General features: G+C 48.2%; 1 protein-coding gene across 1 annotated transcript; it reads left to right on the top strand.

Moving 5' to 3' along the window:
- The first annotated feature begins 2,994 nt into the window (after window positions 1–2,994).
- PSMC4 (proteasome 26S subunit, ATPase 4) lies at window positions 2,995–12,640 on the top strand. Its single transcript, XM_012461363.2, has 11 exons — window positions 2,995–3,102; window positions 4,009–4,107; window positions 4,232–4,418; window positions 6,101–6,247; window positions 6,329–6,438; window positions 6,540–6,633; window positions 11,002–11,169; window positions 11,255–11,331; window positions 11,469–11,637; window positions 11,845–11,900; window positions 12,383–12,640. The coding sequence occupies exons 1-11, from the start codon at window positions 3,067–3,069 to the stop codon at window positions 12,494–12,496; spliced, it is 1,257 nt and encodes a 418-aa protein (XP_012316786.1). The 5' UTR covers window positions 2,995–3,066; the 3' UTR covers window positions 12,497–12,640.
- The last annotated feature ends 1,622 nt before the right edge of the window (window positions 12,641–14,262 follow it).

Below are 14,262 nucleotides of genomic sequence, written 5' to 3'. Positions count from 1 at the left end.
AGTGCCGTGACAGTTGACAATCGGTATGACAATGACCTGAAGAATCCATAAAAGGACGAAAAAGGAAGGTAGCACTCCAGTTCCTGGAAGTTCACCATCCATTTCCAGAAAAAAAACAAAAACAAAAATACATAAATATTCCTATCTTTGCTTTTTTTTTTTTTTTTTTTAAGACCCCAGTCTCGCTCTGTCACCCAGGGTGGAGTGCAGTGGCACAGTCTCAAACCTCCGCCTCCTGGGTTCAAGCGATTCTCACGCCTCAGCCTCGCTAGCTGGGAGTACAGCTGCATGCCAAAATGCCCAGCTAATTTTTTTGGATTTTTGGTAGAGATGATGTTTCACCATGTTGGCCAGGCTGGTATTGAACTCCTGCCCTCAAGTGATACACCTGCCTTGGCCTCCCAAAGTACTGGGATTATAGGCATGAACCATCGTGCTTGACCACTTTTCTTTTCTTTTTTTTTTTTTTGAAACAGTCTCACTCAGTGGTGCCATCTTGGCTCACTGCAACCTCTGCCCGACCCCCCCCCACTTTAAGTGATCCTCCCCTCTCAGCCTCCCAAGTAGTTGGGACTACAAGCAGGCGTCACCATGCCAGGGTAATTTTTGTATTTTTAGTAGAGACGGGGTTTGGCCATGTTGACCAGGCTAGTCTCAAACTTCAGACCTCAAGTGATCTGCCTACCTCAGCCTCCTAAAGTACTGAGATTACAGGCATGAGCCACTGCACCTGGCCTTCTTTTTAATTTCTAAGAAAATAGATTTTTTTTTTTTTTTCGAGACAGAGTCTCGCTCTGTCTCCAGGCTGGAGTGCAATGGTGCTATCTTGGCTCACTGTAACCTTGCCTCCCAGGTTCCAGCGATTCTCCCAGCTCAGCCTTCCAAGTAGCTGGGATTACAGACACGCTCCACAATGCCCAGAAAATGTTTTGTATTTTTTAGTAGAGACAGGGTTTCACCATGTTGGCCAGGCTGGTCTTGAACTCCTGATTTCAGGTGATCCACCCGCTTCAACCTCCTAAAGTGATGAGATTACAGGCATGAGCCACCAAGCCTGGCCTGAATCACTGTATTTTAGAAAAGATAAGTTAAAAAACTAGTCAGGCATGGTGGCAGACGCCTGTAATCCCAGCTACTTGGGAAGCTGAGGCAGTAGAATCACTTGAACCAGGGAGGCAGAGGTTGCAGTGAGCCGAGATCATGCCACTGCACTCCAGCGCCACTGCTGGATGACAGAGTGAAACTTGCTCTCAAAAAAAAAAAAAGTTCATTGATCCTAGCCCTTGCCTCTGCCTGTACATAAATCATCAAACAGGATTAATGATTATGTGTCACACCCAAACTTTGACACGATTTTGCTCTTGTAACTTCTAAGCACATCTGATGTAACTTCTGAGCACATAAGCTGCGCCAACTGTATAAAAACTGCAGGCTGAAACACTTTGGAGCAGTCCAACCGATTCTCTGACTCTCCCAGGTTCCAATCCTCAGTAAGACTTCTGAATAAAACTAACTTTAATTCTCTAAAGTTTTTTTCTCTTTCTTTTTTTCCAAGACAGGGTCTCACTCTGTCACCCAGGCTGGAGTGCAGCGGCACAATCTTGGCTCACTGCATGCAGCCTTGACCTCCTGGGCTCAAGCGATCCTCCCACCTCAGCCTCCTGAGTAGCTGGAACTATGGGTGCATGATTGTGCTGGGATAATTTTTAAAGTTTCTTTTTTTTAGAGATGGGGTCTCACTGTGTTGCCCAAGATGGTCTTGAACTCCTGGGCTCAAGCAATCCTCCTGCCTGTGCTCCCAAAGTTCTGAGATTACAAGAGCAGGAATGAGCACTCGGCTTGATTTTTGTTTTCGCTGACAATAGTCAGTGTTCAGGAAATGATTATTTATGATTATCATCCATAACAATTGCAAAGGGATACACTGATTTGTCATTACCAAAAGGGCCAGAGAGAACCTGGTGATTATTTAACTGGGCTTATGGGAATAAAGGCAAAGCTCTCAGATGAGTTTGAATTCGAAGCCTGGAAACAGGGAGGATAGGAGGCCAGGGACAAGATGACGGATTCCATTTTAAGTGATAACTTCTAAGCCTCAAGTAAAAATCCAGGTTGCCTTTTGGGTGTAAAGTAGAAACCTGAGATACAGAATTAAGAGTTGTCCAGGTCAGGCGAGGTAGCTCACGTCTGTAATCCCAGCACTTTGGGGACAGTCAGACCTGGGTCCCAATCTGTGCTTTGTCCCTTCGGCCCGTTGTGACTGTGGCTGGTGGCTTCGTGGCTCTGGGCTTGTTTCCTTCTCTATAAATAAGGAAACATGGTATCTGCTACGATGATGCCTGTAAAGCTTAAGCACAGGACCTGGCATAGGTCTGTAAGGCGGAAACCTGGGGTACAGAATTAAGATCTATGGGTCTCCTGTGCAACCCAACTTTTGGGCACTCTGCCTCATTTTCCCCAGCCCAGACGCGTGGGTTCTGTTTGATTGGTTGCTCACTGCGGGCTTGGGGCTCCTCACTCCCGGGGCAAAGCCCGGTATGAAGGGTCACCTTCTGGGGCAGCTCGGACCTTCCCATGCCCGCGCGGCGCACAATCTTGGGATCAGCCCCCCGTGGAGATCCCACCCGCCCGTAAGATCCCGTCTGTGCAGCCCAGCTCAAGGCCCCTCCAGCCCAGACATTAAATGAAAGCGAAGAGCAGCTGGCCGCCAAACTGTCAGTGCCAGATCTCTGCGAACTTACTCCGCTGAAAGAGCAACACGGATGCGCCACCTCCGGGAGAGAAATCCCCTCCCTCAGTTACAGGGCGAAATGGCGCCGTCGCGCTACACTGCGCACGCGAACTGCTCTGGTCCTGGTCCCGCCCCTGCACCCGCGGGTACGGACGGCGCCTGAGCGTATGTTAGGGGCGGAGCCCAGACGAGCCTTTCATCCTATCTTGCCCAACCCCTCTCAGAGGTAACTTAAACTACGCTTCCCAGAATCCTTCGCGGCCTGGGACTTCCGTTGTCGTCAGCGGAAGCGGTGACAGAGCATCCGAAGCCACACAGAGGCCGGCTTGGTCACTATGGAGGAGATAGGCATCTTGGTGGAGAAGGCTCAGGTACAGTGGGGAGTTGGGCTTTTTAGTCCGGGCCGGGCTGACGCGGAGAGGATGAAGCCAGACCTGAGTGGAGGAATGAATGGCTTCGAGAATCCCAGTCCGGGCTGGGGTGATTTCAGAGGCCTCAATGGAGAGAGCTTTGTGCGGTTCGGAGGCCTGTCTCGGTGGCCGAGTGATGATAGGAAGTAAGGCTCAGAAAGCGGGGCTAGCGGGGTGAGTGATGTTAGTAGGTCTTTGAGACGATTGATTTCGAACCCTGACCGGGAGTGCTTAGTGACGTCGGCGATCCGGCGTTGGGATTGGGTCAGGCAGTGAGTGATGTATGGGACCCAGCCATGCGGCCGAGTTACCCCAGGGGCTAGACTGTGGGGCTGACTCATGTTCAGGGCTTTGCTGATGGGTTTAATGAGAGGGATAGTTAAGTATCATCTGTTGCTTGGCTGAGCGATGTTTAGGTCTAAGGAGAGTTGGGAGACTGTGACATAAGGGATCTTTGAGGGAAAACTAGGGAATGTTAGGACTCTTTGAAGTCGCGGTCACTTTAACAGCCTATCTGGGAGAGCCATGTGACATTAGGAACCTCTTGAGGGGGATTGGGTGGCATTTGGGTCTGATAAGGAGTTGATGTGACATTTAGATCCTAGTTGGGGGTTGTGTGACACTGGGGACATTATGAGTGGTATATGATAGCATAAGATCTGTGTGAGGGGCGAGTTGACATAAGGGGCTTGTTTAGGGGGCCAAGAGGTTTCCAGGATCTACATAGAGGGTCTTACTATGTCAGGGGTCTGTTAGGGGCTAAGTGACTTCATGGTGAAGTGGGGAAGGGAACAAACATTAGTGAAGTTGAGATGCTTTCATGAGAGGACCGTCTTCTTCCAACGTGAGTTTTCTCCTTTGGTCTAGGATGAAATCCCAGCACTGTCCGTGTCCCGGCCCCAGACTAGTCTGTCCTTCCTGGGCCCTGAGCCTGAGGACCTGGAAGACCTGTACAGCCGCTACAAGGTACCTTCAACCCCCAACCCAGACCTTGCACAGGACCTGGCATCTCATACTCTCCCCACTTTCCACCACTCTCTGGATCAGCAAGGGTTGGAGCCATCCCCTTCTGTCCCCTCTCTACTCACAGAAGCTGCAGCAAGAGCTAGAGTTCCTGGAGGTACAGGAGGAATACATCAAGGATGAGCAAAAGAACCTGAAAAAGGAATTCCTCCATGCCCAGGAGGAGGTGAAGCGAATCCAAAGCATCCCGCTGGTCATCGGACAATTTCTGGAGGCTGTGGATCAGAATACAGCCATTGTGGGCTCTACCACAGGTGTGTGGGTGGCCGAGGACACCTCATTCATTCACCTGGGCACTTAACAACCATTTCCTACCATGTGCTAGGTAGCAGCAAACAAGGCAGGGAAGTACAGTGTTCTGCAGAGTATTTTGACTGATCCAAAGGTAGAAATACATATACCACATGGCGAAACTTTTTTTTTTTTAAGACAGAGTTTCACTCTTGTTGCCCAGGCTGGAGTGCAGTGGCATGATCTCACAGCTCACTGCAACCTCTGCCTCCTGGGTTCAAGCAATTCTGCTTCAGCCTCCCAAGCAGCCCAGCTGATTTTTATATTATTAGTAGAGTCAGGGTTTCACCATGTTGGCCAGGCTGGTCTTGAACTCCTGACCTTAGGTGATCCACCCACCTCAGCCTCCCAAAGTGCTGGGATTACAGGTGTGAGCCACTGCACCCAGCCAGAAATATATTTTACACTGTGAATGTCTGTCTCTGTGTCTTACTCTTTAGATAGATGTATAAAATGTAAGTTTTGCCATGAGATATTTAGCCTGTGTGTGGTATACTCTGATGTTTTCTATCCTATTCTAATCTGTTTTGCTTTAAACACAGTTCTGGTCATGACCTTCCAAATTGATTTCACAGCTATTACTGGGTTGGGGCCTGCAGTGTGAAACAATGAGTGAGAGTGTTGAGATTGGGCTCTGAGGCCAGGCACGGTGCCTCACATTTATAATTCCAGCACTTTGGGAGACTGAGGTGGGCAGATCGCTTGAGGCCAGAAGTTTGAAACCAGCCTGGGCAACATGGTGAAACCCCGTCTCAACTAAAAATATAAAAATTAGCTGGGTGTGGTGGTGCACGTCCACAATCCCAGCTACTCAGGTGGTTGAGGCACGAGAATCTGTTGAACCCAGGAGGTAGAGGTTGCAGTGAGCTGAGACTGAAACACTGTACTCTAGCCTGGGCAACAGAGCGACACACTCTGTCTCAAAAAAAAAAAAAAAAAAGATTGGGCTTTGATAAGGACTCCGTGTCCTTATCAGAGTATATTGTAGTTGCTATTGTTTATATAGGTCCAGGCCTTGCCCTCATGATAGTCATTGTCAATGGCATCTTAACTGTTTTTTTCTGTTTCTGGGCTCTGCTCCTCTAGACCAAGCAATGTTCTTGTAAAGGTTGTGGAGAAAGGTGTGCGATTGTGCCTGGAATTGGACTGGTGGGCTATGAGGAAGTGAGGTGAGGGTGGTATCCAGAATGAGGCCTCTATCTTTGACCTGTGGGAGTTGGGACAGTGAGGCTTTCCCTGAGATGGCACCATGGGTACAGGAGTAGGTTTGTGGGAAGACAGGGAGGGCAATCCAGAGCGTCATGGGAGGTGTCCAGGAGGCTGCTGGTCAGCCAGGTCTGACAGTAGAGAGATTGAGCTTGGAAAGAGAAGTGTGCCTCACAAGCATGAGATGTTGCAGCAGGAGGCCTGCTGGACAGCCAGGGCTGGAGCTCAAGAGAGAATCAGAGTGGTAGACAAGGAGTTTGTATGAATGTTGGGGATGGACAGCAGGAGGAAGGATGGAAGCCGAGAGGGGACACCTCAGTGTCTCAGCCAGAGAGGCTGGCAGCGTAGGGGGGTGCGACTGTGAGATTAGGAGGAAGGAAGGGGGAAGGGGCAGTTTCCAGGCTCTGGCACTTCTTGTTTTCCTTCTCCCTTCTCGCAGGCTCCAACTATTATGTGCGTATCTTGAGCACCATCGATCGGGAGCTACTCAAGCCCAACGCCTCAGTGGCCCTCCACAAGCACAGCAATGCACTGGTGGACGTGCTGCCCCCTGAAGCCGACAGCAGCATCATGATGCTCACCTCAGGTAAAGGGGGAGCCTGCAGCTGGGGGTCCCATGGGGACCTTGAGGATCTGGCCGGGAGCCCCAGCTCTGCTCTTCCACCAGACCAGAAGCCAGACGTGATGTACGCAGACATCGGAGGCATGGACATCCAGAAGCAGGAGGTGCGAGAGGCTGTGGAGCTCCCGCTCACGCATTTCGAGCTCTACAAGCAGGTGAGGCAGTGCAGGTGGCAGGGAAGGGAGAGGCCCAGTTGGGTCTGGGGTTAGGGGTGGGACTCCTGACTCACACTTCTCTTCCCTCCCCTGGGTTTCAGATCGGCATCGATCCCCCCCGAGGCGTCCTCATGTATGGCCCACCTGGCTGCGGGAAGACCATGTTGGCAAAGGCGGTGGCACATCACACGACAGGTGAGGCATATCACCCTCTGCCCCTGCCCCGAGCTCTAATCTTCTGGCCTCTTCGTCTTGCTCCCTGCTCGCTCACTCTTCCCAGGAAGTGGCACCGCACAGTGATTAGAAACATAGACTCTGGGCTCACAGCCCACGTGTGCATGTTACTGGCTGTGCTGGCTTCAGCTCCTTGGGCCTTTCCTCATAGTAAAAGACTCATTTCACCCAGTGATTGTGAGCAGTTAATGAAATAATGCAGTGTTTTCCTACAATGGGTTGTGACCCATTAGTAATGATGAATTTCAGTTTGTGGGTTGCAGCCAGCATTTTGAAACATGAAATAGAACAGAAAGTACCAGAGCACATCCACATGGTATTATTTATACATAGTACAAGTATATATGGTGCAAGTTTGTCTGTTTTGTGAAACTTGTTTCATACACGTGCACATTCATGCATTCTTGTGGTTCTTCGAAAATATATATATTTTTTAATTTTTTAATTTTTTTGTATGTTGCCCAGGCTGGTCTTGAACTCCTGGGCTCAAGGGATACTTCCACCTCAGCCTCCTAAAGTGCTGGGATTATAGGCGTGAGCCACGCACCTGGCCCCAAAAATGTATTTCTTATTGTAGGTACCAGACAAAAATGTCTGAAAATCACTTACTGTGTAACTCTTTTTTTGTTTTGATTTTAAAGCCCTAAAATCTTAAGCATATTTTCAGATCTTAATACATGTGAGCCAGGGAGCAGCAGGAGGTAGTGGTTAAGCAGTGTGTTTTCTGGGGCCAGACTGCCTGGCTTTGAAATCTTACTTCCCCACCAACTTCTTATGTGATCCTGGGTAAGTTAACCTCTCTGTGACTCAGTTTCCTCAATTGTCAGATGGAGACAATCATAGTATCTCTTTCTAGGGTGGTTGTTCAGAAGAGCAATTTGATACAAAGCATCTAGAATGGACAATAAATGTTACCTGTTGTCATTGTTACTCATTTGTTTGGTACTTTATTGAACTTTTACTCTGTACCAGGCTTTGTGCTGGAATGCAAAGATGACAATCAGAGATGTCCCTTGCCTTGACTGGGAAAAAAAAAGACACCTAGAATTTGGTCATTCAGATTGTTTACTGAACACCTACTATGTGCTAGGATGTGTTGTAGATGCTAGAGACGTGGCAGTGAACAGAACACCTTATAGAGGTGATGTCTTAGTTGGAAAAGCAAAGAGATAAACAAGTTGATAGATTATATAGCACAAGCTTGTCCAACCCATGGCCCACATGCGGCCAGGATGGCTTTGAATGTGGCCCAACACAAATTCGTAAACTTTCTAAAAACATTATGAGATTTTTTTTTTTTAAGACAGAGTCTCGCTCTGTCACCCAGGCTGGAGTGCAGTGGTGTGACCTCTGCTCATTGCAACCTCCGCCTCCCGGGTTCAAGCAGTTCTCCTGCCTCAGCCTCTTGAGTAGCTGGAATTACAGGTACATGCCACCTCACCCGGCTAATTTTTGTATTTTTAGTAGAGATGGAGTTTCACCATCTTGGCCCGGCTGGTCTTGAACTCCTGACCTCATGATCCACCTGCCTTGGCCTCCCAAAGTGCTGGGATTACAGGCATGAGCTACCATGCCCGGCTGATTTTTTTTTTAAGCTCATCAGCTGTCATTAGTGTTAGTGTATTTTATGTGTGGCCCAAGACAGTTCTTCCAATGTGGCCCTGTGTACCCTTCACCGAGATTCCCTAATGTTATTATCTTATGTAACCATAGTACAATTAGGAAAATCAGGAAATTAACAATGGTACAATACTATGAACTAAAGTAGAGACCTCCTTCAAATTTTACCAGTTTTTCCACTAGTGTCCTTGTTCTGTCCTGAGTTCCAATCCAGTGATGACAAATAAGCTTGGCTGAGTAGGAACAGAAATTGAGAGACCTTGACTTCCAGTTGTCATTTTTCTGAGTGAACTGGGGTGGTTTGTCACTGGAAGAGGGAGGGAAGAGAGAAGGTGCAGAAGGTATGTAGACATGGGAAAAGCTATTTACTGGGGTTGAGTTTTGTTTTGTTTTCTCGAGAGACAGGGTCTTGTTCTATCACCCAGGCTGGAGTGCAGTGGTGTGATCATAGCTCACTGCAACCTCAGTCTCCTGGGCTCAAGCGATCCCCACCACCTCAGTTTCCTGAGTAGCTGGGACTACAGGCATGTGCCACCGTTCCCAACTAATTTTTATATCTTTATTTTTAGTAGAGACAGGGTCTTGCTATGTTGCCTAGGCTGGTCTTGAACTCCTGGGCTCAAGCCATCCTCCTGCCTCAGCTTCCCAAAGTGTTGGGATCACAGGTGTGAGCCTTTTTTTTCTCTCTCTTTTTTCGGGGGGAATTCATCTATTTGTTCTGGTGGCAGTACAGCTTACCAAGAGTGAGTAACTGAAGCAGGAGCCCATTCCAGGGCAGGTGGAAGGAGTAGCAGAGCCCAGAGGGGGCTGAGAGATTGGGAGGACAGGGAAGGTCATGGTAGGAAGGGGACTGTAGCGATTGAGTAAGGAAGGCCGACGGACAGACTGGGTTCCAGAGATGGGTGTTTCATGTGGAACTGGTTGGACATTTGCAGAACAGCTAAGTAAATGTATGGCCAGAGTCAGGTGGTCAGGGTGTGTTTAGAGCAGAAAAAGTCAGAAACTTTGAGGTGAGGTTGCTGAATGAGCCCCCAGCTGATGGAAGTACCTAGAAAGAGGGACCCCTTGAGCCAGGTGTCAAGTCTGGATCTTAGGGAGTGAACAGGGCAGGGATGAAGCCTTGAACAGTTCCTAGTTTAGGACATAAAACCACCCTGTCTACATGTATGGACTGCATGTCTTGCTTCTCTGGTGGCTGGAAGGAGACTACTGGGGGTATGCTCTGTACAACACAAAGCATTGGATCCTTAAGAAGCAAGTGTTACTTTGGCTGGGCACGGTGGCTCATGCCTGTAATTCCAAGACTTTGGGAGGCTGAGGCGGGTGGATCACCTGAGGTCAGGAGTTCAAGACCAGCCTGACCAACATGGATAAATCCTGTCTCTACTAAAAATACAAAATTAGCCGGGTGTGGTGGCGCATGCCTGTAATCCCAGGTACTCGGGAAGCTGAGGCAGGAGAATTGCTTTGAACCTGGGAGGCGGAGGTTGCAGTGAGCCAAGATTGTGCCGTTGCACTCCAGTCAGGGCAACAAGAGTGAAACTCTGCCTCAAAAAAAAAGAAGAAACAAGTGTAACTTTAAGAAACAAGGGCAGGGTCAAGCCTGGGGTAGCTCATGCCTATAATCCCAGCCCTTTGGGAGACCTAAGCCAGGAGGATCCCTTGAGGCCAGGAGTTTGAGACCAGCCTGGGCAATATAGGAAGACCCCATCTCCTCAAAAATTTTAAAAAGCTAGGTTTGGCTACATGCCTGTAGTCCTAGCTACTCAGAAGGCTGAAGAGAGGGGATTGCTTGAGCCCAGGAAATTGAGGCTGTAGTAAGCTATGATCACACTACTGTATTCCAGTTTGGGCAAGAGAGTGAGACCCTATCTTTTAAAAAACAAGTCCAAAGGGAGGGCCCAGAACAAATCTGTCTTCAACCCTATTACCAGTTGTCAGTTATATCAGAAGACATGCCCATGGGCCCTGATTTTTTCAGGAAATTAAAAAGCTGGTCCTTATAGCAAACAGGAACTCAGAGCTCTTGGCAAGGCAGTATGATGTCTTAGTGTATGGGCAGCACGTCTGTTTTCTTGCTGATTTTGCAAGTGCTCCAGAAATCTAGATTTTTTTTCTTTTATTTTAGTATTTCATATCCTGGTTTTTAAATGTTGGACCAAAAAATATGACACATCTGGCTGGGCACAGTGGCTCACACCTGTAATCCCAGAACTTTGGGAGGCCAAGGTGGATGGATCATTGAGGTCAGGAGTTCAAGACCAGCCTAGCTAACATGGTGAAAATTCATCTCTACTAAAAATACAACTATTAGCTTGGTGTGGCAGCACACGCCTGTAATCCCAGCTACTCGGGAGGCTGAGGCAGGAGAATCACTTGAACCCAAGAGGCGGAAGTTGCAGTGAGCTGAGATCATGCCATTGCACTCCAGCCTGGGCGACAGAGCCAGACTCGATCTGAAAAAAAAAAGTGACACATCTGTGAGGAGGATTCATAATTTAAGCCACTGGGTAACTGTGGGATACGAATAGATGGCTGTTCCTCTGGGCTGGATGAGGGACCCAGCCTCGGTCCTGAGAGAATGACACAACTGCTAGGTGTGGGTATCCAAGGAAAAGGATGTCTTCAAGGAATTCTTAGTTTCTGTTGAAGCAGAATGGGCCTTTCAGGAGGCTCATCGCTGCCTAATCCTTGTCATGCTGCCATCAGCTGCATTCATCCGGGTTGTGGGCTCGGAGTTTGTACAGAAGTACCTGGGTGAGGGCCCCCGCATGGTCCGGGATGTGTTCCGCCTGGCCAAGGAGAATGCACCTGCCATCATCTTCATAGACGAGATCGATGCCATCGCCACCAAGAGATTCGACGCTCAGACTGGGGGTGAGTGATGCCAAAACAAGGCCCAGGGTCTTGGACAGGCTTGTTGCACAGGATGCCTGGGAATGACCATGCTGTGCACTCTCAGCCGACAGGGAGGTTCAGAGGATCCTGCTGGAGCTGCTGAATCAGATGGATGGATTTGATCAGAATGTCAATGTCAAGGTGCGGGGTTCATGATGAACAAGGGAAGGGTGGCGTAGGAATCAGGGAAAGGTGGGGGCTGGCACCTGAGGGGCAGTTATCATGATGGGAAGGAGGTAGGAGTGCAGAGATCTGAGTTGGCCTGCCCCCAATGCCAGGTGATCATGGCCACCAACAGAGCAGACACCCTGGATCCAGCTCTGCTGCGGCCAGGACGCCTGGACCGTAAAATTGAATTTCCACTTCCTGACCGCCGCCAGAAGAGATTGATTTTCTCCACTATCACCAGCAAGATGAACCTCTCTGAGGAAGTTGACCTGGAAGATTGTATCCTGCTCCATAAGTGAGGGAGGGGCCCCAGTTGGGAACAGGGATTAGATCTTCAATTCAACTTCTGCCATCACCACAGCCCAGACTGGGGGGGTAGGATCAAGGTCCAGGGAGGAGGGGAGGTGACAGAGATGGCCAAAGGTGACTTCTAGCCCCAGGCATTCACCCTGTCCCACAGGGAATGGTTTCCTTAACTCGCTGCAGATGTGGCCCGGCCAGATAAGATTTCAGGAGCTGATATCAACTCCATCTGTCAGGAGGTAAGTGGTGGTTTCTCTCTGGATCTAGGTAGCGGATGTGTAAGGACCCTTCTCTCAACCACTCTGCTACAGTCCTTCTGTTCCCTTATGGCTGCCCTGGGTTGTGGGCCCCATCTCTCTCTTCCTTTATCATCACTAGGGGTGGAGAGTACAGGGGGTAGTGTTTTGTATTTTGTTTTTTGCTTTGAGACAGGGACTGGCTCTGTCGCCCAGGCTAGAGTGCAGTGGCGCAATCATGACTCACTGCAGTGATCCTCCCACCTCAGCCTTCCGAGTAGCTGGGATTACAGGTGCACGCCACCATGTCCGACTAATTTTTTTATATTTTGTAGAGACAGGGTTTCACCATGTTGCCTAGGCTGGTCTCAAACTCCTGGGCTCAAGTGATCCATCTACCTCAGCTTCCCAAAGTGTTGGGATTATAGGTGTGAGCCATCATGCCCTGCCACAGGAAGTCGATTTTAACTCTTATCCTTCAACAGAGTGGAATGTTGGCTGTCCGTGAGAACCGCTACATTGTCCTGGCCAAGGACTTCGAGAAAGCATACAAGACTGTCATCAAGAAGGACGAGCAGGAGCATGAGTTTTACAAGTGACCCCTCCCTTCCCTCCCCCGCACCACTCAGGGGCTGGGGCTTCTCTCATGCCCCCTCCCCTGCCCCCCAGAACCTCTGTCCCAAAACCTCATTCCCTTTTTTCTTTACCCAGGATTGATTTCTTCAATAAATAGATAAAATTGATTCCATTTAATTTCTTCTTAGAAGTTTAACTCCTTTGGAGAATGTGGGCCTTGAATAGGATCCTCTGGGTCCGTCTTGATCTGACAGATGAGAGACGAGGTGCATGGCCTAGGTAGCAGCTTGAGAGAACCAAGGAATTCAAACCAGATGACTTCCGAAATGTGGGAAAGGGATGGAAAATAAACCCAAGATGGCAGTCGTTAATCACGGAATAAAGCCCCTATGCATCGCCCCCATTCCCTACAGGTAAAAGACAACAAAGAAGTTCAGGTCACAGGCCTTGGGAGTTCATAGGAAGGAGACGTCCAGTGCTGTCCAATAGAACTTTCCATGTTGATGAATATGTTCTGTGTTCTCCAGTATGGCAGCTGCTTGCCACATATGGCTGGCTAATGAGCACCTGAAATATGGCTAGGTTGACTGAGAAACTGAACTCTTTTTTTTTATTTTTTTGAGATGGAGTGTTGCTCTGGCGCCCAGGCTGGAGTGCAGTGGTGAGATCTCAGCTCACTGCAGCCTCCACTTCCCGTGTTCATGATTCTCCTGCCTCAGCTTCCTGAGTAGCTGGGACCACAGGCACCTGCCACCACACCTGGCTAATACGGGGTTTCACTATATTGGCCAGACTGGTCTCGAACTCCTGACCTCAAATGATCTGCCCACCTCCGCCTCCCGAAGTATTGGGATTACAGGTGTGAGCCACCACGCCTGGCCAAGAAATGGAACTGTTACTCACTGCTGGTGGGAATGTGAAATGGTAAGCCACTTTGGAAAACAGTTTGACAATTTCTTGTGCTAAATACACACCTATCAGATGATTTGGCAACTTCTGAGTATTTACTTAAAATAAAACATACATCCATATGAAGACTTGTAAATAAATGTCCTCATCATTTTTATTTGAAATGGCTAAAACTGGAAACAACTCAAATGTCCACCAGCAAGTGAATGGATATACAAATTGTAATGTATGTATGCAATTTAACACCACTCAGTAATATGGAAATCAACTACTGATGTATGCAAAAACATGAAATTCAAAATAATTATGCTGAGTGACAGAATCCAGACAACAAATAATACATACTATATTATTCTATTTATATAAAGTTTTAGAAAATGCAAACTAATCTAAGTGACAAAGCATACCAGTGGTTATCTGGGGTTTGGGGCAGGTGGGATGGATTATAAAGAAAAGAGTAGAAGGTGATGGATATGGTTTGTTTGTTATTTTGTTTTTACTGTGGTGATGGTTTTTCAAGCATGCGTGTCAAAACTTGCCAAATTGTACCTAATTTATTGTAGGTCAATTATGCCTCAATAAAACTACTAAAAGCTAAATACATAAATGTACTGAAGTTCCACCTAGCATAATAAGATAAGAAAAAAAGTCATGGGACTGGAAAAGAAATAGAACTCTCATTATTCACAAATGTCATGATTGCATATATGAAAAATCTAAATCTACACAAACCTATGAAAATTAAATAGTGAATTTAGCAATGTGGCTAAACATAGGTCAACATAAAATATCAAATATAAGCCAGGGATGGTGACATGCATCATCCACAGTCCCAACAACTCAGGAGGCTGAGGCAGGAGAATTGCCTGCGCTGGGGAGT

This window comes from Aotus nancymaae, unplaced genomic scaffold (genome assembly GCF_030222135.1).
Source record: "Aotus nancymaae isolate 86718 unplaced genomic scaffold, 86718_ANA_hifiasm-v0.15.2.pri h1tg000028l, whole genome shotgun sequence".
In the NCBI taxonomy this organism is placed as follows: domain Eukaryota; kingdom Metazoa; phylum Chordata; class Mammalia; order Primates; family Aotidae; genus Aotus; species Aotus nancymaae.
This window is presented reverse-complemented; position numbering and strand designations above follow the sequence as displayed.

Bases quoted from the DNA above. Each gene is read 5' to 3' on its own strand.
- PSMC4 (XM_012461363.2), top strand. From the start codon at position 3,067: ATGGAGGAGATAGGCATCTTGGTGGAGAAGGCTCAG. The intron at 4,108-4,231 runs GTACCTTCAACC...CTCTACTCACAG, and splicing joins ACCTGTACAGCCGCTACAAG to AAGCTGCAGCAAGAGCTAGA. The intron at 11,170-11,254 runs GTGAGTGATGCC...GTGCACTCTCAG, and splicing joins ATTCGACGCTCAGACTGGGG to CCGACAGGGAGGTTCAGAGG.